The sequence below is a fragment of the Aquila chrysaetos genome, chromosome 5 (assembly GCF_900496995.4).
Source record: "Aquila chrysaetos chrysaetos chromosome 5, bAquChr1.4, whole genome shotgun sequence".
In the NCBI taxonomy this organism is placed as follows: domain Eukaryota; kingdom Metazoa; phylum Chordata; class Aves; order Accipitriformes; family Accipitridae; genus Aquila; species Aquila chrysaetos.
Window position 1 is genome coordinate 68,918,373 of NC_044008.1, and position 24,916 is coordinate 68,943,288.

The following is a 24,916-nucleotide window of genomic DNA, read 5'->3' on the forward strand; positions in this document are numbered from 1 at the left end:
GTTACTTACATCAGTCATTTTTGGATGTGTGGTTTTTCAAGAAAGACCAAAACAAAAATAGCATTTGAATTGCAAGCTTAGAAATTGTGAGGTTTTACAGAGACTTCAGAGCTGACAAAAAAGGGGTTTTTATCATGTGGCAAATGTTAGCAGTCCAAGTGCATAAAATGTATATTATATAAATAATGCAGCAGTATAGTTCGGCATATTCTCTCTGCTTTCTGCAAAGGAGCCTGAAGCATTTTCTTGACCCAAATTGTACATGAAAATCAAAGAAATAACTCTTCTGCTGTTCTTAAAAGTAGCTGTAAAGAAAATCTCGGCTTTGAGAATACCGGCATTTCTTTTTATTCAAGAAGAGAATAAAGCATTTGAAAATGTAGTTAATCTGCTGTATGCTTAACTGTGACGCTGATTCACACAGGATTGTTTAAAACGGAAAGTGAAGGTGATCCTCCTCCCACACCTCTGCAGCAACCAGATGATTACAAGAGTAAACATTGGCTGACTTAAAACAACATTGCTTCAGATATCCCCTGCTACAAATGTTGAAGTAATGGGGTGGTGAATGCTCTGAGAAAATCAAAAACACTGTTTTTGTTGCTGCTGTTGTTCATTTTTATTAATTTTATTTTATTAGACAACTGCTTTCCATTATAAATAAATAAGGCATGAAGGTTCTCCATACTGTTACAGAGCTGGTAGCCACAGTCGTGCGTATGGCTCCTAATATTTCTCGAGCTTGGGGCCATAGGGCATCTGAAAATGCAGAGCATGGAAGAGCAGAGCGTTTGATGGTGGGCGGTTTGAGGAGGAGACCTCTGGAGCGGGTATGGTTTGGCCATCGCGCTCCTGCCAACTTACCTCCGTGGTACTCAGCTTAACAAAAGAGGGTGTTTTGGGGGGTATTTTTGCATTAATTCCATGGCGAGTAAAAGAAAGGTAGCTCCTCCTAACACCAAGGCCCTAGACTCGGAGGATAATTACATTTTAAGAGTCTTTCCCCTCCAAAGCCACATTCCCACTTATTCGTGCAAAAATCCCAACCATTTACCCAAGATTTTGGGATGTAAACTGGTGAAAATAGAATCCAGATCTGGTTTCTCCAGGCAGGTACAGAATAGGTAGCTTACACTGAACTGCTCGATTTTTGTGGCTCAATGCTCAGGGTGTTGCCTAAGCTGTAGTGAAATGCTGCTTCTCTGCCTAAAACACGTGTCTGACCATACAAGGTCAACACCTAATTCATGAAAAATGGGAACTGGTGATTCCTGAGACTGCAGTGGCCTTTTGGCTGTGTGTTTGCGTGTCTGTAGAAGCAAAAGTGAGGAGATTTCAGTGCTGGAAAGTGAACTGGAACATGAGAGGTGACAACCTTTGGAGACAGTATCTCAGCCAAGAAAGATTATTTTCAGCAGAAAACTGAAATCTGTCCTCTCGACTGGGGAGATGCTTAGAGCGAAAGTGTGGGGCAATGTGTGATCAGCACTACTGCCAGGGCCAGAGCTCCTGACGCCATAAGATGCTTTATCCTTCCGCTTGCATGCAAGTCACTGATAGTTTTGCAAGCCCATGCAAGCTGTATTTGAGGAGTTTGCTACAATGGGGCAATGACAACCTCTTCAAGAGCACAGCACAGAGGGCTGGTGGTACCCAGACCATGAGATGAAAGCATGTCTCTGATACTGTAATAGCACTTCTTGTCTAGCTTATGGGAAAGCCCTGGTCAGCAAGTTCCTACCAGGCACAGTGCTTCACCTGGGCTGAAATACTGGGGCAGACTGAAAGCGAGGAAATCCCATATGCCTACAAAGTCTGGAGAGTATGGACTGAAATACTAAGCGACGCTGATGAAGACAGAACAGTTTTATGTTTCTCTTCAAGTTTTTCCAGTTGCAATGATCTTGCATTGTAAGTAGCTGAAAAACCTGACTGATAAGAGAATGGCTTAAATAGCAAGAACATACTGTCCTTTGGGGAAGGCGTAGACTGAAGTCTCCTGGGTACAAGCGTAGGTTCTTAGCCATAAAACCAAAGTGGAGGGTTGGGCTGGTGTGCTGGAGCAGCCCCTGAAGTTCTGATGGCTTTTCGTTTTACTCTGAAACACTGCGCCCCCGCTGTGGCAGAATGCTGGAGGACATCCAGGCTTTTGCTTGCAGATATTCGGGCTGTAAGACAAGCTGAAAAGGGTGGAGGAGGTGATCGGTTTTCTTTTTTCGTGGTGTGGTTTACATTGCTGTTGTGATGTCTGGCAGCGGCAGTAACTCATGCAGAGATCGGTCATACAGTTTCTGAAATCCTCTAACTACAATGTACAATTGTCCCAACGAGTTGTCCAGAGCCCAAGCTTAAAAAAGTGAGTTGAGTCTCCGTGACATTTTCTTGCTTATAGACCTCTCGAGCCTTCAAGGCAGAGGGGCCACGTGGCATTTCCTGGGGCTGAAGAGAAGACTTGGCTGTTGCAATTGCACGTGGGAGTTGCAGAGAGGCAGGACTCATTTGCTGCTCTTGTTTTTCACCTTTGTGGCATTGATGTCTGCTTTTGTTTTCTGGATGCGGGAGAAGATCTCCTTAAAAAGAGCCTTGTACTCGGGCTGGCTCTGCTCCAGCCGCTTGTCCACGGCCTCCACGTGTTTGCTGATGGTCTTCTCCATGGTTTTCCGCTCTTCCAACTCATGTCCCTCTCCTCGGAAGTCTCTGAAGGAGCTGTCGCGAGAGATGGGCCGGGACGTTTGGACCCCTGTGTGGCGCACGCTGTCCTTGTGCTGCCGACATTTGCTCAGAAGCTCTTCGTACTTCTCCAGCAAGGCGTGATACTGCTCGTCCACTTCCCTCAGGATGGACATGCCCCGTTTGCGCACGTTGTTAGCGTGCAGCGTGTAATTGCCCTCGTGCCGACTCACGGCATCCTTGGTCACGATGGCATTGAGGGCTGTGTCACTGCAGCTTTTCCGGACAGGGTGGTTTGGGGAAGGCGTCATTGATGGCCCATGACTTTTTCCTCCCTCCTCCTCAGAGAGGTCAATGTAGTCTGCTTCTGGGGCATTATTCAGCGGCTCAAGGAGGGCCTCGGACAAGTTGTCTTCTCTGCTGAGCAAATACTTCTTGACTTGTTTCATCTGTTGTAGCTCTAGGAGCTCTGCTTCCAGTTCCTTGATGCGCAGTTTGCAGTTCTCCATCTCGCACACCCGCTGCTCGAGGTCCGAGTACTCCTGAATAACAGAGGTGTACTCTCGCTCAACCCTCTCCTTCCGCTGCTTCTCCTGGTTGACTTGGGACCTCAGGGAGTTCACCATGGCTTGGAGACGTTCATTCTCCCTCTCCAGTGGCTTCTGGTTGAACTCTGTGGAAGAGCTGTGGACCTGGAACGCATCCTCATACCTGAAAGAGAAGAAAGACCCTTGAGGGAGTCTGACTAAGTGACAGTCCGTGAAGGACTCATTGTATCTTATTGTCATGTAAGTAATTCCACTGATGCCCAGAAAGGACGTAACCTGAGCTCATGGAGTGAGATATGCCTCCTCCTGTGTGCCAGGAGACCACAAGGTGTGGCTGGGGCTCTTCTGGACACAGAGACCAGTCTCTGTCCCAGAGAACCTGCAGTCTCATTTGATAGCCCCTGAAAGACAGGGAGGAAATGAAACCCTAAAAGGTAAAAGACTCATCTGGTTAATGGACAAGCCAACAACGTCGCCGTGAAGCAAAGATGAATGTTCAAGTGCTACCAGTCTGAGCTGGAAGTAGGCGGCTTTGAGTTTTTCCTGCTGGAGTTCATCAGCTACTCAACTGCATCATGGAGTTTACCAACTACTGACTGCATCTGCCAACAACCCCAAACCCCACCCAGCCAAAAACCAGAAGCACAGGCTCTGCTGTCCTGTGTCTGGGAGGTGCTCCAGAGAGAGCAGGAGAAGATTTATACAGCAAGGGAGGCAGACAGAGACTTTTGACAGAGTTGCCCCTTCTTCATTGCCTGGGAAGCGATAACAAGCACTTCCCCCTTCCCTCGCATTGCTGTCGGGAAATCAGATTTTCCTCCTCCTCAATGAAGTGCTCACGGCGTCCTATCTGGTTAGAACAGATTGGAAAAGAGCAAGCACCATGGCTTCCCCTGGGAGGCACGACTGGTGGTGGGGGGTATTGAACAGATTTCCAAGTTACTGAAGGGCAGCCTGACCTTCAGAGCCAACTGCAGAGCTGCAAGCTGAACTAAGGTCCCGAGGCACTGGGGGGAGAGTGGCATTGGGGGGCTGGGGGAAAAGAACCACAGAGACATCAAGTGGATTTTGCTGGGGGTTAGGTTATGGCCTCATAAACATCCCTGTTGCTGCTGCAGTAAAAGTGTCTTTTGTTTATATCCTCTGGCAGAGGATGCTTTCAGTAACAAAGTTTATCGATTGCTTATCTATTTAAAGAAGCCTCTACTATGGACAAAGCTGAGCAAGAAATGCCCTCACGAGGTCAGTGAATTAACACAGCGGCTAGGTTTTAAGGAGGATCAAGTGTGCAATAGTGCTGAAGGTGTTCATCCAACACTTGGCAGCATGTGGCATATCTTGGTGTGTGACTGGTGCTCCTGGGGTGTACTGGCATCGTACAGGACAAAATGCACCATCTCAGCTGGTTTCAGTGAGCCAGATATGCTGGTACTGTGCTGGGAGGCGGATGCAAAGGGAAAAAGGGCTGTGCTGGTTTGGGAAGGGAAGCTGTGTCGGCAGCTCGAGGTAAGGGTCCTCTTCACATGATGTGTTACTGGGTGGGCTGTACTGGGAGATGCTGGTTTGAAGTATCTAGAGCTCGAACAATGCATCCTGTCTGGTGTGTGTTCCCACACAGCTCCCTGCCAACGTGCCAGGAGACTCCCAGCCCCTCCAGGCAATGCCTGTCCCCTCCAACCTGGCCCAGTGCGGCTGCATGAGGCGTCCAGATCCTCCTGGGTAGCTACTCTTGCCCTCTGAAAAAGAGCTTACGTCTCCCCGTTCGAGGCATCACTGATGCTGGGCTCATGAAGGCTCTGCTTTGCCAATGCCACCCGCTTAGGTGGGCGGGTAGGTGAGAGGGAGGTCCTTCCTTCACCTCCAGCGTTGAGTTTCAGGCTCTGATGCAAAGCCTAGGGCTCTTACCAGGGTGTATGTGGGGTTTTGCGCACCCCCAGCTGGGCTAACCCACCTCATCCCCTGTTCACAGGCAGAGGAGGTGGGGGAGAAGGTTGGAGGGGTTGCTAAAGGCAAGGTTCCGTACCTGGGGCTGGAGCACAGTTCCTTAAGGCAAGGGAAGGTGTGGATGGTTCGGCGCCGCTCCCTCTTCTCCCGCCGAATGCGGAGCTGCTCCAAGCTCCGCATTTCCTCCACCTGCTTCTGCAGCTCCTCCACTTGGTTCTGCAGCCCCTCGATTGTTTCTGTCAAACTGCGAAGAGAGGAGGGAGCATGGATGAGGAGTCAAGCACTACGGGTCCTTGAAAGGTGTTTTTTCCCTATAGAGAAAGCCAGTCTACGGAAGGTGCTTCCAGTTTCTAGATATGCCCTGGGAACATGACAGCATTTGCTTTTCGTGGCTGTGGTTGGTCTTTGCACGGTCACTCTTGAATGGCAGCGTTTGTAGAAAAGAGTGGGGGATTGGAGCAGTGGCAAGGGATGGTACTAATTTGAGACTCTCTGTCCTCAAATCAGTTGGCTAAAACAGTCACCTCTGGGACATAAGCACTATCCTGGAATATCTCTGCACTAAAGGCAAGCAGGTGAGCTACTTACCCTTTTCCTCTTGTTTATCTTGTAGAGATAAACACAGAGAGACCGGGTAGAGATTTATTTTTGTTCTGGCTGTGAATGCAGTTTGTAAAACTCTCTGCTCTGAAACTCCCTCCCTCTCTGCACAGTTGTTTGCAAAAGATGCTGCATTGCAAGGGCATGGCTTAGTCTGTTGTTTCCAGGGATGACCTTGATCATGGGCTTGTTTTAGGAAAGAAATATTATTGATAAACTGGTGTTTCAGCATGGACTAGCCAGGGTTTCATTAGATGCTGGATCTGTGCCTAGTGTTTCTGCTGGGCTGTGTGCTGGGGACCTCCCTGATATGATTATGTGCCTCTTCTTCAAGGAAACACATCTGAGGAGAGGCTGCTGTGCCTCTCTCCTGGCAGCTTCAGACACTCCTTTATCCAGCCCTCGTCCCAGGGGCGCCTGTGCTGTGGTTGACCTCTGCATCGGTCAATGCGACCAGCATCGGTGCAATGAGCTTGTGTTGTAAATAGCTGCAAAACCTGACTGATAAGAGAATGGCTTAAATAGCAAGGACACTCTGCGCTTTGGGGCAGGGGAAAGGTGAGATGAAGGTCTCTTGGGTACAGCATCACTGCGGTGGGAGTAGGGGAGGCCGTACCACTGTATCTTCTGTTGGGACGTCTTGCTTTCCAGCACAAGTTTCTGGTTAGCTAGCTCCAGGTCCCGTGCTGTCAGGTCCAGCTGCTCGTAGACTTTGGCATGCTGTTCGTTCATCTGCCGCAATGTCTCTAGTTGCTTGGTCAGGTACTGCAAGAAAAAGCAAACCAGAAACACTCCGCATCCAAAATCCAGGTTGTTTCACAGGCAGAAATTCCTATGGCTTTTGCTTCCGCTGTGTTGTGGTTTAACCCCAGCCAGCAACTAAGCACCACGCAGCCGCTCACTCACTCCCCCCCCAGCCAGTGGGATGGGGGAGAAAATTGGGAAAAGAAGTAAAACTTGTGGGTTGAGATAAGAACGGTTTCATAGAACAGAAATCCCCCCACTCCCACTCCCCCCAGTTTATACACTAGATGTGACATCCCATGGTATGGAATACCCCTTTGGCCAGTTTGGGTCAGCTGCCCTGGCTGTGTCCTGTGCCAACTTCTTGTGCCCCTCCAGCTTTCTTGCTGGCTGGGCATCAGAAGCTGAAAAATCCTTGACTTGAGACTAAACATTACTTAGCAACAACTGAAAACATCAGTGTTATCAACATTCTTCTCATACTGAACTCAAAACATAGCACTGTACCAGCTGCTAGGAAGACAATCAACTCTATCCCAGCTGAAACCAGGACAGTCTGATAATATGTTTTGTGGCTGATTTGTCCTCTGCCTAGTTGAAGCCTCTTCCACACTTGAAATATTCATACCCCCTGCCCACTGTAAGTCATTTTATGTCTAAAATACGATTGAAATTCCCCTGCCCTCTGTGAAGGGCACTAACCTCAATCTCTCTCTATTCAGCTGCTTTTTTATTCCCAGTACCCAAAGAAAGTTAATATCCCTGGGACTGTGACCCTTCACCAAAGTTGACTGAAATTGGCCAGTTGGTTACCGGATCGTCTGACAGATCGATTGTAGAAGCTGTTTCCTTGGGAATTCCGGCTAAAACTCTGAGTCCGTGAAATGTGAGCAGACTTGCGGTTTCTGCGTGTTCAAAGACCCCTCTCTGTGAGTCTGTCATTGCAAGATTTTATCCTGGGAGAGGGGCATCTACCCAAGAGCTCACCCTCAGCTAGGACCAGATCCCAAATCCTGTGGTGGACGTGCTCCTGAAGGGCTGCTGGCGGGGGATGGCTAAATCCATCCACCAGTTTCCTCGGACATCAGCTGTCAGATCCCTGCAGCCATCACACGCTGCTCTTGTGAACTCGCAGCCCTCCTCTGCCCTGGGCTTTTTTAAATCAGGGGGTTTCCGATCTTTTTTAATTCACAGATCCCTAGTTTTCCAGTAGATGAAAACCCTCCCGGCACAGCAGGTTTAAGCCTCTAAGCTCAGTTCTGTGGACTCTTAGAAATACTGCCCTGACCCCAAAGGATGCTTGAAACACTGATTTAGATTGCAGCTCTTGGAGAAAGAGCTATTTTATGCCTCTAACAAAGGAAGCTGTGTTACGGGGGTGCCGAGGGGCCAGCTGGGAACACGATTATGAATAACTAGAATCGAGGGAAAGCAGCAGCAGAGGAAAGAGAAGTGAGTGTGAAGGCTGGCGGATGGGCAGGGAAAGGCCAAACGTGCCCCAGATGCAACCTGGTGCCAAAATCTGGTGTGGACATCTGAGCAGGGGGTAGGGATGCAAGAAGGGTGAAAATCCCAGTTAGTGGGGAAAGGGAATCCTCTCCAGGGCTGGAATGGGCTTTAAATCCCATCCCCGTGGCGCATCCCTTCCTTTCTCCTGGCATCTGAGCTGTTGGCATTGGTGGAAGAGCCCCTTCCCCACCATCGCCCTTAGGTGACAGCAGTGGCCGAGGAGCTCCCGTCCCCATCCCTGGCCCGACTGTGTTCCTACCTCAATTTCCTGCACTTGTTCCTCGTTGGTGGCATACATCTGCTGCAGGGAGTCCTCCAGCTCTTTGTTGCGCTCCAGCAGCGTCTTCCCCAGCTCTGCGGCCAAGTGCAAGTCTGAAAAGCAGATGGGACAAAGCTGCTGCAGTTCTCGTGGCTCCACGGGTGGATGGGGGGGGTGTCCCCGAATGCCACCACACCACAGTGTCACATTTTGCACGGTGCTGGTTTTATTGGCAAGTTTTGACATGGAGGCATGCTTATGGGACATACAGGATCTGGCCTCTTTCGTTTTGCTGGGCTGCAGGACTAAGGGGAGGCCGAGCTCGGGACATCTGCAGCTCCTCCATGCAATGAGGATTTGGTGCCCGGCTGGCTGTATAACCCTTCTGCACTGCACTCCACGCTGCGTAGCCAGGATCAGGCCCATGGGGCTTGGCTGTGGCAGGTGCTCAGCACCTCCATCCCCTATTGCTGAGACCTGTAGGGCTGAAACGGGCTCAGCATCTGTCAGAATGAGAGCAAGGGTTGGTAAAGCCCCCCAGGGCCTTGGGGATGCTCTGTAAATTATATTATTATCTCTAACGAAGGGAGTGCCTTGCCTTCCCCGTCAGCCTCCATCCATCACCTGCTAATAGACTGACATGAGTAATAAAACCACGCGTGGCCCGAGGGGGCTGGAAGCACCTCCTGCTTCTGCTGCCCAGGCAGCGCTGTGTTGGCCGGGTCTGCGGGTCTTTCCTTGGGGCAGCTCCAGGGTGAGGATAAACCACTTTGTGTTCACTCTCTGCCACCTCTAAACACCCTTAGGAAGCTACTGAAATAGTTGGACTTTAGGAGAAGTGCAAGGAAAAATAGACATTGACAGTGCAGTTGGCTTAAAATACTGGGTTTGCTGCCTCCTGGGTAAAGAAAAAGCCTCAGGACACTGTGAGTCCTGTATTGGCCAAAGCTTGACCATCTCAGGTGATGCTGTTTGTGGGCCTGGGATGGCACAGCTAGCTCTGATAACATCCCTTTGCTTTCACAGAAATTGGTTGTCTTCTTAAAGCCTGACCTCCTATGATCATGTGGTTTTCTATTTTTCCCGATGCTTTTAGAGGTGAGTTTCTAGCTCTTATGGTGTCAGACTGAAAATCTGGCCTTAAACCTTCAAAAAGGTAAGGAAACAGGTCCTGATGTGTGTTATTGCTCTTTTTCTCTCTGGTCTGTTTATCATGTAGTTTTAGATAATTAAGGAGTGGCAATCCTGCGGTGTGTGAGGGGACCTGGGTCTCCTGCCCTGGCATTTTCAGCCTGTCATAATGCTCCTCTCTAGTCTGCAACTAATGATGTGTTTTGCAAAAGCTCTGCCAGGACTGAGAGCAGCTGTAATTTCCTCCAGTAGTTAATTTGGCTATGCAGCTGATTGGGAAAGAGAGATAGTTGGTAACTAAGACAAGAAGGGGAACCAGCATGCGTAGGATGTATTCTGAGCCTGGGAAAATCACCGATCTCTCAAACTTCAAATGGCACATCACAAAACAAAGCTCACACTGACCTCTTGGGCACGAGTGCTCGCCGGGAGGAGTGCTATTAGTGCTGTCAGTGCTTGGGATGGGGCTTTCCTGATGGATAATGCTGCACTGTGGGAAGTGCTGATATGTTATTAGTTTGGGTGATGGCCCCGTTTCTCTCCCTGCGGCTCCAGTGGTGCCGAGGGCTGGCTCCCCAGATGTGGTCCAGCCAACAGCTGCTCAGTGTGTCCTCAAATCTCCCCTTTACCATGGGAATGGGCTCTCCAGCTGTGGCCTGCATTGCAGGGTGTTATTCTAGGCTGTGACCTTTTTAATTATAATCCTCATCATTGCACAGTGACCTGGTCTGAGGGCTGCGATTGCAGCTATCAGTGCAATCAAGATATTGGCACATTTCCCCATGGACAGACCTCATCCACCTATTTTTTTTTCTTTTTTTTTTTTTTTTTTCCAAGCACCAAATTTCCCTAGTTTCCAAAGTGCCCTTGGGAGACTGAGTGTTTGCTACACCAGCTGGGGATGGGGGAACAGCCAGATGCCAGCAGAGATGAGGACAATTTGTGCCTTTAAGCTGCTTGGGGCTGTATTTAATGGCACCGCCACCTTGCCACAGCCAGTGCCGCTGCTGGAGACCGGCACCTTGCAAATCGCATCCCTTGCAGCAAGCAGGGCCCCGGCACAGAGGTGTGTAGCGAGAGGGCTCCGTGCTGCGCTCCAGGTAATGAGTCAAGTGTGTCCCCGTCCCTGCGGATTACACCAGTGCTCTTCCACCATATGGCATCCAATTTAATCAGCTGGGGTTGAGTTAAGTGGATTAGGCAGTGCAAGATCCTGCATTGTAATTTAAAGGGCTCTGTCAGCAATAATTTAATGGGGGAAATGGGCAGTGTTTGGGGACGAGTGGGAAAGAGGAAAGAACGGGGCTGAGCTCTGAGGAGAAAATTGATTCATTTCCATTTTGAGTGTAAGGGCCTGGGAGACCCCAGGCTTGAAGGACATGGGGGAATTCATTCTTCTAGTGTCTTTTAACTGCCTCAGCCGTCGTCACGCACACACTCACTCTCTGCCTGCCAGCCAGCCAGAGCATCCTCGGTAATCCTGTCTCATCCACCCGCCTTGCGCCTGAGTCCTCTTCCCCACCTGTTGGTCTGCCCCAGGCTGTGGGACCACGCAGAGGGTGGGGATGCTGCATGGAATTGCTTTAATGTCGTCTTTAGACCAGATCCCTCTTGATCTTGGCACTAATTGTGGCTCTGCACGGGCTGGGGGAGCACACAGCTCCTCTCCTTGGAGACCTCGGAAACCTGAGGCTGACTGTGAAATTTCAGTAAGTTGTTTGGGGGGGGGGAAAGAACTATTTAGGAATTTGGGGATTCTCTCTGCATAGCACTGTGGTTTCCCCACAATTTTTTTTTATTCCTCTTTGCTTCTCCACTGTCGGATCAGCCAGCCAGTGCCATACGACTTGCCCTAATTTAGCTGATATGCTGATGCCTCCCTTCCCCCTCCCCTCTCAACACAGGAGGAGAAATAAAGTGGTGGGGAGCGGCTGTGCTGTGTGTCCGCTTGATATGCCTGATCCCTCTGCAGCCTGCCTGCGCTGAAGGCACTGCCATGAAATGGCCAACATCCAACTTAAAAAATGGGGGCCTTGGTGTTGCCCAAATCCTATTTGGGAGAGGACTACGGATGCAAACTATCCTGGGCAGCACCAGCTTGGTGCCCTCTGGCTCTTAGTGCTGCAAGTGCTGACGACCCTTCTAATTAACACCAGCCAAGGAGACAGCCCGCGTCCCCAAACAAAGAGCTGTGCCTACGGAGCGAAGTGGAGGGAGGGACGGAGGCTGCATTTCCCTGCAAGCTTCCGTGGGAAAGGTGCCTGAGCAAGGAGGGAGGGGAAGAGAAGAGAGACTATATGGTGGGAAGGGAGCAGGAGTTGAATCTGAGCAGTACTTGGTACAGGGGAGCATGGCTGGGCAGTACATCAAGGAGGCAGCCGTCCTGGAGCTGTGGAGATCATCAGCAGCAGCAGCAGCTGCCCAGTGATAATTCTGCTAGCTCTGTGTCACTGGGGAAACTTGAAAAAAAAAAAAAAAATCCTCATCCAAAAGCTGTAGCAGGTTGTCTTTGAAAGAGGCTGAGGAACAAACTGCAGGGTATTCCCCCGCTGCAACATCCTGTGGCAATGCTGGCACAGGCAGATGTGCGCTGCAAGGGGCTGCTGCGGAGCTGGGCACTTCCCCAGCCTTCGCAGCAGCTTGCAATGAAGCACAAAGAGGGTTTGGAGCCGTTTCTGCCTTCCCAGTGCTGGCCTGCATCTGTCTGGGCAGAGCAGTCTTTGTCACAGCCCGCTCTCTGAAGGGGGGGGGGTTCCCCCCAGCATCCCCTGGTTGTGGCTGTAGAGGACCATAAACCTGGTGCCAGGCAGGGGAGGTTTCGGCTGCTTTCGGCATGATGGTGATCCAGTAGCTATTCAGATGGTCCTTGTAAATAAGGCTTTCTGAGGAAGCCACCATCTGGAGCAGCCGCTTTGGGCTTTCCCGTCATCTCTCTCGCATCGAGGGATTCATGTGTTTAGGCCGTGAGAAAACGTGCCTGCTGCTCCGAGCGCAGGTGAGGGATGCTGCACTTTGCTCCTTACCTTTAAATAAACTAACCCTGTCCCCATTCTGCGAGACAGGCAGGCTTGCAGGGAGTGCCAAAAAGCAGGGGTTTATGGTGCATGTATTTGCAGGTCCTTTTCAGCTAAGCATCTGTGAAGGAATTGCTTCTGGTCCCTTCCTAAATGTGGGGCTGTGGAAAGGGCTGCTCCTCCCCTGCTGCTGCAGATGGTGAATTCACCTGCTAAAGAGCAGGGAGGAGCAGCTAGCAGAGCTCTGGTGTGGAGGTCTCTGGAGGAAGTTCAGGGTGCTTGTTAGCTGATGGATGGGGTAGGTTGAGAGTTAAGAACTGATGTTTAATGCTGTTGACGTTTAATTTAATTGCATTTGCTGTCTGCTCCATTACACATGGGTACTTAGAGTCAAGGGTAGGTGCAATTATTCCTTTCAAAATCTAAATAAATGATGCTATGCTGGTTTACCCCAGGGTAGGGTGTACTTGCTACTCATTTATTTTTCTTCTTAGTTGCAAGGGATTGTGCTGTCTGGGTATATTACAATGAAGATCAGCTTTTGTGTATCACTTACTGCTGCTCCATGACAGGTGATGGAGGCAATCTGTGTACTTAGCCCTTATAAGCCTTTGCAATGGAATGTGCTGGGATGCAGAGAAGCAAGTGCCATTTGACAACATCTCGCAAGGAACCTGGAAAAGCCTTTTCAACATGCCCATTCCACAGATGATAATGTTTCCCGTGGCCAGGCAGAGCTTTCAGAGAGCCACCAGCGTTACTGCTGAGGCGTGGATTTTCCATCCCTTTTACAGTGGCATAACTCAGACATTGCTACCCAGTTCAGCTTTGCACTTGATGTTCTGTGTGTTTTTCGTGGGGACCTGCCATTTTGGTGTCATCGGGGGTACTGCAAAGGCAGCGATTGCTTTGCAGAGAAGCCCAATGCAGCAAGGGGGAAAGATGCCTCTGGCAGGGCTGGGTAAGAGCAGGCAAAGGGTGTGCGTGAAGCCCCTGGCAGCACAGCTGCCTCCGACCTCTTCTCCTCCTCGTTTCAAACCATGGTTCTAGCTGGGCTGAGCTGATGTTGGTCACACGGGCATTTCTGTTAGCCTAATGAGATTTGCTGGGCTTCCTGCTTGCTTTTTCTTCCTTTTCTTTGCCTTTTCTTTCTCTCGTGTAATCTGTTATGTACCCCTGGGCTGCCTTTGGCTTTGCAAGTGTCCCTGGTAGGGGGGGAGCTCAGGTGATGGCAGAGAGAGGTGGTTTGGAGGGGACTGAGGTAAGCACGGTGCAATGAGAGCAGCTCCCTCCATGCTGTCTTTAGTCCCCTGAGCAAAAGTGGCACCACCAAGGAGTGGAAAACCCCGACAAGGGGCTCAGGGATGCACTGTCTGTACCATGCTGTGCTGCAGGGAAGCCCTCCAGCCTTCTCAGCCCCTGCTGCTCCCTTCCGTGCCTTCTGTATTTTTCAGTCCTATTCAGTATTTCCTTTCTATCAGCTCTTCTTTTGTTATTCTTCTCCAATGCTCATCAGGCTTTTTTGATTTAATTGATACTCAACTTTTCTTTCTACCCTCTATCATTCTGTGCCCCAAAGCCTTCCCTGTATATTAGCGTTACCTCTGCTTATAATCTGTATGTGTCTATACAAACACATACACAGCAGTCCCATCCCTGTGCCCACAGCAATCAATGTGCGTTTTGCGAAGTTGTTAGAGCATGATAACATGCAGTATGTTATTAGACCATGGTTGGGGCCCCATCTGCATCTTTCCCTGCTGTTCTCTTATCTAAACAGCCTTGGTGCCTGTGTTTGCCTTGGAGGCTAAAATGGTTTCAAAGAGCTTGGTGTCTGGTGCCTTGGGGGCTCTGATAGTGCACCTGGATCGGAAAGCGTCCTAAATAAATACATACAAGTGGCGTTGTTGGGGAGGAGAAGCGAGGAAAGAGGAGGGAGAAAGGCAGCCAGTGCTTTCCTGCATGCACCCCTCCTCCAGGCAGCAAAGCTCCAATTAATTAATTATGTTGGGATGCAGAGAGCCATGAATAGAAGCTTTTAGTCTTTTAAAGCTAAAGATGCAGACATGTGGATTGATGCCATGTGGGAATCTCACCTCCCTGGTGTGTTTTGGAGGCAGGAGGTTGTAACTGACCCAGGATGGACAAGGAGGATGAGCACCAGGGAGACTTTACATGTTGTCTGTTGCTGCTGCTGCACCACAGTACTGTGCATGTGCAGAGCCCCAAGCAAAGGCGACCTGCAAAGGACAGGTCAGCGTGCTTGCGTGGTAGGGAACAGTGCCCACAGCAATGGGCTGCCTTAACCATGTCCGCTTTCCAGCCCCGCTCGTGCTCACACAATGCATTTTCCTACTCTGAGCCATTGCCAGCCAACTCGGTCACCCTTGCTGCCCTCTTGCTGGTGGGAGGCAGGCAGGACCACCAGTCCTGAGTGGTTTGGTCTCTCAGCGAGCAACCAAGCTCCAGAACAACTGCCACTTGCAGCTGCAGCAGCCCCCGAGACCACTGCCAGCACCGCAGCTGCTGGTTACTCCTGTCTGCTGCTTCTCATGTGCCAGAGGCATGTAGGTACAGGGAAGATCCTCCTTACACAGCCACGTGTTACAGCTAAAGGCAGAAAACAGCCTGACACTCTGTGGCAACATCAAAAACCTGCCCACCTCTTCTGTAGCAGCCCCTCTGCTTGGCTTTAAAGAAAAGTGTATCATCTTGCCTGCTGCTGCCCCACTACTGCTCCCTTCCCATCCACTGCTGGGAAATGCTCTGAAGCCCTGTTCCTTCAGCTGCCTTGTGCCTGGCTGGAGGAGATGCCCATGTGGGAAGAGGTCCTGACCTCAGGTGAGTGATTCGTGCCGTTTGTGGAGCTACACAGGAAGAACACAGTACTGTAGCCTTCCAGTCTGAGTTTGCAAGGAAAGAGAGTGATGAAGTACTTGCTGTACTCTCAAGATGGCGTTATTTATGTCCATCACTAGTCCTGAGCAGGATGCAGGGCAATGCCTCTTTCAGGAGCCCAACACCAAAACCAGTGTCCCTGAAGCAGCTCTGCTGCAAAGACTGATGCTCGGGGGGATGTGGTGTGCTGCTCCTTACTCTGCCTCCTCCTGCAGAGATGGGTGCTCACCTACCACCTCCCAGCCCAGTGTGCCTTCCCAGGGCTCAACACTTGCTTGCAGGCCAAGAAAACTTGGAGGACAGCATGATAATGTCTTCGCTCCAACTGCTATCGCTGCAGCTGCAGCATTGGAAAAGGTCAGCATGGACCTGGATACTACCCACTCAAAGGACTGAAATCTTCAGTTAACTGAGCAGTGCCAGGGCAGCTGCACCGCACACAGGATAAACTAGAGTGACTCCCCAGAAGGCTGCAGAGGAACAGGCTGTTTAAACCATTAAAAGAACTGTCACCTTTTGGAGAGAAGTTTTACAACTGTTTGTTAAATACACACGGAAAAAAACCAAACTCTAACATAAAATAACTTTAAAATTCCGAGCTGTGCAAAGACCAGCAGTTGTGTAACATCTGGTCTCATTCCTCCAGATTATTTTGTACTGGAGATATTTTCCTAAATTCTTGGCCCACATGTGTTTTTGAGCAGGTTAAGTAGAAGCTTTGGAAGCCTTACTGTATGTTAGGTGTGAGCACACAGATGTATTAGTCGGGTGAGGTGGGAGTATAGCACTGTGCTGCTCTGGGAAAGGCCTTTTAGCAGAGGAGATCGAGTGCGTGCAGGAGCAAGCAAGCTGCGCATTAGCCTGAGTGCTGGCACTGCTTTTAGCAGGAGCAGGATCAGACCCTGCTGCTGTCACAGCTCTAAGTGGTTCCTGAGTCAGTGCACCCGCCCTGTCACCAGCCCTGTCACCAGCCAGCACTGTCTGGTACAGGAGAAAAGAAAGAGGATTGGAAAATTCTGGCGTGGGGGGACAGCTTCCACGTGCAGGGTGTTAGCAGCTGGTGCCTTGGCTCCCAGTCCCTCAGGCTCAGGGCTGCCGTGGGGGGAATGTCCTTCAGGACTTGGACTATAAATCCTTTGTGCATGGCCTTGCCAAGGAGAAGTGCCGCTGTTAGCTGATTGTTTCAGGATGGGAGATATGGCAAACTGATTTATTTTGTTGGGTTTTTTTCCCCTTTGCCTCTCCTTTTCCCTTTCCAGCAGTTCCTCTAATTCTGTTCCTTCCCCCAGCTGGAAGTATGTGCTGGTGTTCAGCAGATGTAGACAGGAGCTTCTGTGACACCAGGAGGGAGATCCTGGAAGTTGCTGTGTGGGGCTCTTACACCCCTTTTTCTTGCTGCCTTCACGTAACAGAGGACTTTTTATTCTAGGAAAATACATCTATATATATATTCTTTTTTTTTTTTTTTTTCTCCCCAGATTTGGAGGCTCTCATCCCTTCCTCAGACTAACCTAACTGTCATTTTACTTCCCTGTCTCCTGTGACTTTTCTAGTCCCTCTTGTCATTCCCAAGCAGCTCAGCAATTAGTCACTGAAAACTTTCCACTTCCATAAGCTACCTGCTGTACTGCACCACTAAATAAGTAAGTGGCTCAGCTACTGCAGGCAAAACTCTGTCCTTCTGGCTTGCCGCTGGGGAGGAAGGACAGCGAGTTAACTGCTGTGCTCCTGGAGGACAGGCAAGCTGCGTGGCTTGTCCCCTGAGCTGGACTGCTGGGATAACTGCATCATGAAGGACAAAATTTGGCGTACCACTTGTTCCCCAGTGCACTGAATCCTTTGGGCAAGCTGATAGGAATTGCAGCTCTATGGACCACCCCATGTAGGCTGGGTGGTGCAGAAAACAGGCAGGTATGGGCACTAGTGGGTGCTAACACTGATCCCCTGGGTTCATCCCAATGTCAGGGGACGCTCACTGGAGCACTGGTGACCCTGTGTCTTTACATGGATGAGTTGGGAGTGGTGCAAGCTCAGCACCTTGTGTCATTTTCCTTCTTAGCATGCAAGCAATCAGATGCTTGGCAGGAGGAAGAGGAATTAAAATAAGATCCTTAAATCTGGAGACCTTTAGAGGTTACAACTGTAAAGTCCTAAGCCTGCATTGCAGATGGTTTGCCCCAAAAGTTTCTATGGTTGCCTAGGAGGAGAGGAGTACCAGTCTTGCAGTGGCAATGAGATGAGGTGCTGGTTCTTGCACTACTTCTGGTCCTGCTGGCTAACTTGGAGCAGTGCGAGGCTGTTTTATTCACATGAGAGGAATCACCCCAGCATTGAGGCTATATTTAGGCTCCAGAGACCACAAGGGTGACTTTGAGAGCCTCCTGTTGGGCTGCACCCTGCTTTTTGTCTTAGACCTGAATGCTGGCAGGGAAGCTGGGAAGATCAGAGAATGCAGCGGGGTGACTGCGAGGAGGACTTGTCTTGGGAGATTGCTGTGGGGGAGATGAAGACTGGAAGTGGCTGGCAGAGATAGCTGCTGGGTCTGGTCGCTGCTCTGTTTGGATCCAGAGGCGATGGAGTTGGCACATAGCCATTCTGAACACAAATGCTTCTGATGAACAGAAAAGGTGTCCCCACTTATCCCCAGCTCAGACTCTCTAATTTTAGCTCATTCATTCTCTTGGGGTCTGGCTGCACGTACACTGTGTGCACAGGGTATGATGCAACTGTAGCCACATCATCAGTTCTCAATGGCTGGAAAAAGGTTCACCATCGCTGTATTCTGGTTTTACTGCTTAGAGGCACAGATTCCCCAGACCATGGAAGGTGACGCTGTGGCTGAACCAAAGCAGCACTGACATCTATTCATGCTTAGAAAGCCTGGCAATAAGCAAAGCCATCCTACCAAGCGATCGGAGCTCCATTTTTACCACTTTCTTCAAATTGGAAAGCCTTCCCAGAGGAAACATCATAAGAATGAAACACGTCAGGGGACACCACTACTGTTTCCATGTCACTGCTAAGTATCCTGGCTGGGATTTGAGTCTCTGCTTCTATGTGCTAAGGCATCTTTGTACAATGCCTTGAACCATGCAGGCTTACAGAATGCTAGGAAACAGGTAAAGGAATCTGAAAGGTACCAGCTTCATTTGAACAAGGCTGGAAGGGCCCTGAGGCTGGAGACCAGATCTTGCTGCCTCCGAGGCATGTGGTGGATGCAGTCAGTCACTATGGGCACTTCAGGGGAAAAAAAAAAAAAAAAAAGAGTGACTGGGGTTTATCTTCTTGAAAAAATTAGTTACTTCAGCAAGGCAAAGCTCTGTGGAAGATGGGGAGGAAAGTAACAGGTGCTCAGAGTGGAGCTGGAGGCATGATTTCCTCTGCGGTGCTAAAATGGTTAATTAACATAATCATCACAGAGCTCCCAGTTAAGCCATCTGTTGCTTAGCAAACAGTTTTGGATGTAAATGTAATAAATATTTGATGATGCTGTGAAATGACGATAAAGGCCCAGCAACCAACTGGTTCACAGAAGAACCTTCTCTGCTCTCCTAGCTTGGGTTGTTTCTTGTTTCTCCCAGCCCTCGCTCCTAAGGAACAGTCTTTAAGCCTATACTTTTGTCCTCCGCCTTCCTGGTGCTGCTGCCAGGCGTGGGTTTCTGTGCGACCCTGGGCTGTTGGCATGCCGATCCTCTTAGTAATGCCGGCCTGCGACCGCCTTGTAATTGTGCTATGCTGGATGTCTCGCACTGTACTTCCATTCCCATTTCCAAACCAACAGCTTCGTGGCTGTGCTGTCACCAAAGACTTCCAGATACTGCTACGGCTGTAATGCAAAGGCCCAGTGTATGTGGACAAAGTCTAGCACTGTCCTTCTTGATGCTTTGTGCACCATGCAAATTAATTACGGTTGTAATTACCCCGTAGGACCTTTCTAGTTGGCTGATTTCAGTTAAAGCCTTCCCCATCTCTCCTTCTGAGTTTGTGCAAGCCTGTGCAGCCCCCATTTGTACAGGAGGCTGCAAACCCTACAGCTGGGCTTTGTTTTGGGTCTGTGTTTTCCTCCAGTCCTGTATGTGCTCAAAGGTGGAGTATATCCCCAGCACCGATCCATCATGTGGAGGCAGTTATTCTGCATTTACATTGCCGGGACAGAGCTAGGAACCTGGCCTGCAGCGGGAAGGTGGTTTTATTGTTGTGAGCCAGTTGTACGGTGCCAGTGCTGACTCATAAACCTGACACCAGGGACAGCGTTAGGCTAAAAACCAATCGGCCCCGCATTGTTCAACACTCCCTATATTCATCTGTAGTTCTGCTGTTTCTCAGCCTGGATCCTGCCCCTGGACCAGTGCCCAGGCCCCTTGTGAGCCATGGGAAGACGTCACCCAGAAATGTGAATTTCTGAGCATTCAAAGGCTGCACTGTTTATTCAGCTGATAGCTCCATCTCCGTGCTCTGCCCTGGCTTAATTTGAGTGTTGTGTTTCAAAGAACAGGGCCCAGTATCCCACTATTGATACTTCCTGTTAATTGAGAAATTGGAGTTAAAAAACAGCTGCAACATTCCCTGGGGGGCTGGTTATCATTCCTTGCTGGGCCTCTGCCCTGCAGCTGAAGTTGTGTAAACTTTAAATCATGACATAACATACTGGAGCAAGGATGGGCAGAGGCACTGCAGCTGGACCGCACGTCCCTGCTGACAGTCAGCTGGCTAAAGCAAATATATAACTGTACAGTACCTATAGTGCAAAGTGGCAGAGGGGTACCGTGTTTAGGTGGGAATGATTTTTCCCTATGCATTGACAAATCAGTTCAGTTCATTCCTGGGCCGCTGGCCTGAAACAGGAATTCTTCCAGTTATTTACTTACTGCGTGTTGACTCAAAATATTAAGAGAAGCAAAATAAAATAAAGAATAGGAAAAAAAAAAGCAGCCCCAAATACCCACAGCCACCAACTGTTCAGCCTTAGGATAAACACTACATAGAACTAATGCAAATGTAGGTACAGTTACTTCAAAACAACCTACACAAGTGAATGTTTATCCTCTGAAGAGGCTATTTTTGCTGTTTGAAACTTGGCCTTGATTTATTTTTTTTTCTCCTTCCTAATTTCTCCTGCTTTTATGGCTGATTGGAAAAATCTCCAAAAGTAATTAGGTGACTTAGAAGCTGAAGATCCCTTTGGATTTGGGCTTGGACAGCAAAAGCTTTTGAGAGATGCTTTCAGCATCCTCAGCTTAGCAAAACATTATTTCCGATGTATGAATTTCTAACTTGTGTGCCTGCTCACTCTACCTGCAACTGCTCCGAGATGAAAGCAATGTCATAACTACCCATGTTTGGTTCTGCCTGCAGCAAGTTTTCTGGGGAACCAGGTTCCTTGTGGATGTAACAGACCAAATTTTTTACCCCCCTGGTGCCCAGGACAGATCTGGGCTCCCTGTCTCTACCCGTCAGGTTTAAACTTTCCACGACCAGGACAGCGGTTTGGAGCAGCGAAGCCGAGATTTCCACGGAGGTACCGCCGCAGGACGAGGCGCTGGCTTTGCCAAGCAAATAGGAGTCTTCAGAGAAGGTATCCCACCCTCCCGTACCCGGGATTTGTCCCTTCTTCTGCCCCCGCATCCCCCTGGCCCGCCATCCCTGGCAGCTTACGGGGTGTCCCCATCCTTACCCTGCTCCAGGTCCTGCTGGTCGTACCAGGGCTCCTCTTCCTCGCTCTGAAACTCCTCCATCCTGTCGGCGCTCAGCATTTAGCACCAGCGGCCCGGGGAGACGCGCAGCATCCGCCAAAGGGGACCCCGCCGCCGCCGAAAATGGGGAGCGGGGATGAATGCGGGGATGCGGGCGGGGATGCGGCCTCGGTGCCCCGACCGGGCCGGGAAGGAGGGAGCGGGGGGGTGGTGGCACGACGTGGCACCCGGTGCCTCGCCGCTGCCCCGGTTCTGCTGCCCGGAGTCGGGGGGGGGGGGGGGGGGGGCGGCTTCCTCCTGCCTGCAGGGCCGGGGGAGGCTCCGGGGCGGGGAGGGGATGAAGCGGGGACGTGGCGGCCGGGGCGGGGGGGGGGGGGGGGGGGGGACGGCTTGCACGGGGCTGGGGGATGCACAAAGGAAGGAAGAGGGCCCGGCGCAGCCAGGCAGATCCTCTCTCCGCAGCTCGGTGGAGACCTCTAGCATGGAAATGCTGCAAGGAAACCCGGCGAGAGGGAAGGGGGAGGCGAGGAGAGACCGGCCTCCTCCTCCTCCTTCTTCCTCCTCCTCCTCCTCCTCTCCGCCCAGCCCTGCCGCGGACAGCGGGGCGGGCATGGAGCTCTACAGGGAGCGGGGTTTGGGGTTGGTAAGGTGGGGTGACCCGGGATGCAAGGCGGAGGGAGCTGCCCCGCAGTGTCCCCCCCCCCCGCTATGATACCTCCGGCTGGGTCCCTGCCACCCCCGGGGAGGTCAGTCAGAAGCAGGGCTTGCTCCAGCGCCGGTTGGGATGCGGAGGGTGTCCTGGCCTTGCCGTGGGCTTCTCGGTGACTTTGGGCAAATGTCGGGATCCTTCAGTGGGGATGTCAGTGCCTTCTCCGCCTTGGTGGGGTTGGATGGGTTGCTCTTCAAGGTGGGGGTGTTTCTAAGCTCCCCAGCTGGTGCTGTGAAAGGGGAAACTTCATACAAACCTTAGTGCTGGGTCTTCCCTAGCTCTTCCTCCGCCTCCATGGTCTCCCGGTTTCGCAGCCTGATGAGAGATGAGTGCTTCTGATGCAGGTTTCCCTCTTATTTTTGAGGATAAACTCTTGTGTCTTTCTGAAGGGTGGAAAGAGCTTAAAATTGAGGGAAATGAGGATTTGTAGGGTTCTGAGGAGGAAATGTGTCTGTTACATACATACAAGTAAGTTCAGAAAAGACTTGGGATTTTGGTATTGGCTTTTCAGCTTAAGGGAATAAGCGTTAGAGAAGGTGGCCTTTCTCCTACTTGCTAGTGTGGAGTTTGGTCCAAGGCGGTTTATTTGTCCTTGTCAGCCCTGGAATCCATCAGAGACTCTAACATTAACTCATGTGACAGTGGGTTTAGATGATTTTTTTTTTTTTTTCCCCTTCTGTGCGATCGAACTCACTGGATTTATACTTGATTGCATTACCTTGCACTGGTGCCTACAGAAAAGGCAATATAAGATGTTTACGCAAGAGCAGCAGACTGTGCATCCAGAAAAGATGGGATCTATGTCAGAAAACTCTGTCCAATCCAGCAGTGACAGGCAAGTGAGAGCCCCTGGATGATTAAAGCAATGGCTAGTACTCTTGTGTACGGCAGCAGAGGAGGGAGATAAAGCAGGGAATAAGAGAGAAATTGTAGGTGATCCCTCTCCCCTTCTCTCCTCACAGACCTTTCTATACATATCTATATACTCCCAAAATTCAGTGACTGCCTGGAAAATCTTCCACCTTAATGCAGTTGCAGACCAGAATTGAGGAGTCTCTTTTAACCTGGCATTTATAACTCAGCAAAGATAATCAAGCACTTTTGGTGTGTCTGGGAGAAAGACATCTCTGACTGGCTCCTAGATCTTTTTCTAAGAAATTTTAATATAAAAATGGGAAAATCTTAATTTTCTCATGCCTGTCAGTGTTGAAGAGGCATTTCGACAATGCCCTTAATAACATGCTTTAACTTTAGGTCAGCCCTGAAGCAGTCAGGCAGTTGGACTAGATGATCGTTGTAGGTCTCTTCCAAGTGAGCTGTTCTATTAATTGTGAAAAATAATTGCCTGTGAAAATTATTCTGTTCCTAACAATAAATTATTATCATTTATCTATATAGTGTAGCCATACTGAGTGAGTGAGTGCTTGGATGCAAAGCCCTAGGCTCTTTCACAGCAAAAGCCAGGTGACATGATGTCCTGGTTTTGGCTGGGTAGAATTAATTTTCTTCCTAGTAGCTGGTACAGTGCTGTGTTTTGGATTTAGTGTGAGAATAATGTTGATAACACACTGATGTTTTAGTTGTTGCTAAGTAGCACTTATCCTAAGTTAGGGATTTTCCAGCTTCCCATGCTCTGCCAGCAAGCAGGTGCAGAAGAAGCTGGGAGGGAGCATGGCCAGGACAGCTGACCTGAACCAGCCAAAGGGATCTTCCATGCCATAGAACATCATGCCCAGTGTATCAACTGGGGGGAGTTGGCCGGGAGGGGCCAATTGCTGCTCGGGCATTGGTCAGTGGGTGGTAAGCAATTGCATTGTGCATCACTTGTCTTTTCTTGTGTTGTATTTGTTTTTTATTTTATTTTATTATAATCCTTTTCATTACTATTATTATTACATTTTATTATTATTGTTGTTAGTATTATATTTTGGTTTACTTTAATTATTAAATCATTCTTATCTCAACCCCTGAGTTTTACTTTTTTTCCCCGATTCTCTCCCCCATCCCACTGGTAGGGGGAAGGAGTGAGTGAGAGGCTGCGTGGTGCCTGGTTGCTGGCTGGGCTTAAACCATGACACATGATTTTGTGAAAATATTTTTCTCCTGCAGTTTTGACAAGAATATCTCAGATCTGACCTGACACTCAATATAATCAAACATCGGTGATTTCTGTACAGGTTGTATGCCAACGAATGAGAATTCCCACAGTCTGCCCCAGCTGGGGAGTCAGCACATTGCTTTCTTTTGCAAAACGATTAGAATTACCTCATTTCCTCTGAAGAAAGGAGGTTTGCAGAGCTGAGCATGTGAAATGTAACTCAGCAACACCAAAAAGACCTGCTTGCAGTTCATAGAGCTGCTCGGTGCAGAAAACAGTGACGATAGCTTCAAAGGCAATACTGAATCACCTCAAACAGCTGCTTTAAGGTGCTCAATGAGGGCCAAATCCTGAATTCCCAGTCCCCACGGTTATAAAACATCCTCTCCTTGCAGGTGTGTAGAATTTCATTAGGATTAATGGGCTGCCACATGCAACGAGCTCCTCGTTATAAGGTGCTTGCACAGGGTACTGCTTGCTCCTGGCCCCTTTCATGCCAGGACTAGGCAGAGGCTGGAGCCGGTCGTTCCCTGGCATCCCGCTTTTGGGCCATCTGGGCTCGGGGCCAGGCTGCTGAGAACGGCCGGGCTCTCCAGCGGTGGCCGGACAGAGCCATCGTGGGGCTTGTGCCCGACAGCAGGCAAGCAAAGGGGCTTCGGGGACAAAGGCTGCGGGCAGAGGGGAGGGAGAAGGGGGCAAAGGAAGCTGATGGGGGCAAGAAGGCAAAGAAAGAAGGAGGGAAGGAAAGGAGAAGGGGGCTGCGAGAGGCAGAGACGGCGGAGGGAGGCTAGGGCAGAGGGGAGAGCGAGGAAGGGCTGGAGGAGGAGGGCGAAATGAGGAAAGCCGTGCTCTGCTGTGGGCCCTCACAGCGAGGGAAGGGTGCAGGGGGAGCACGGCCACGGGCAGCGAAGTGCGGGCGGAAAGGGGATGGAGGGAGGGAAGGGGTGAAGCGGGGAAGGGCTGGCAGACGGAGGTGGGAAAGGAGGGGAGCTTGAGGCAGGGGCAGGAGGGGGAAGGCGGCGGCGGGGCGGGATGGAGCGCTGGCGGCGGGGCCGGCGGAGGAGGAGCCGTGGGCGGAGGCAGGGATGCGGGAGGAGGG

General features: G+C 50.3%; 1 protein-coding gene across 1 annotated transcript; it reads right to left on the minus strand.

Moving 5' to 3' along the window:
• Positions 1–612: 612 nt before the first annotated feature.
• Positions 613–21,715, minus strand: CDR2L (cerebellar degeneration related protein 2 like). The gene is made up of 5 exons (XM_030013073.2): positions 20,992–21,715; positions 8,275–8,387; positions 6,379–6,527; positions 5,242–5,406; positions 613–3,381 (listed from the first exon to the last, which is right to left on the minus strand). Exons 1-5 carry the CDS (start codon positions 21,068–21,070, stop codon positions 2,496–2,498), a joined length of 1,392 nt encoding a protein of 463 aa, XP_029868933.1. The 5' UTR covers positions 21,071–21,715; the 3' UTR covers positions 613–2,495.
• Between the last annotated feature and the right edge of the window lie 3,201 nt (positions 21,716–24,916).

Excerpts from the sequence above, each read along its gene's own strand:
- CDR2L (XM_030013073.2), bottom strand. The coding sequence starts at position 21,070 with ATGCTGAGCGCCGACAGGATGGAGGAGTTTCAGAGCGAGGAAGAGGAG. Across the intron at positions 6,528-8,274 it reads AACAAGTGCAGGAAATTGAG|TACCTGACCAAGCAACTAGA; the intron begins GTAGGAACACAG and ends TTTTTCTTGCAG. Across the intron at positions 5,407-6,378 it reads TCCCAACAGAAGATACAGTG|TTTGACAGAAACAATCGAGG; the intron begins GTACGGCCTCCC and ends CTCTCTTCGCAG.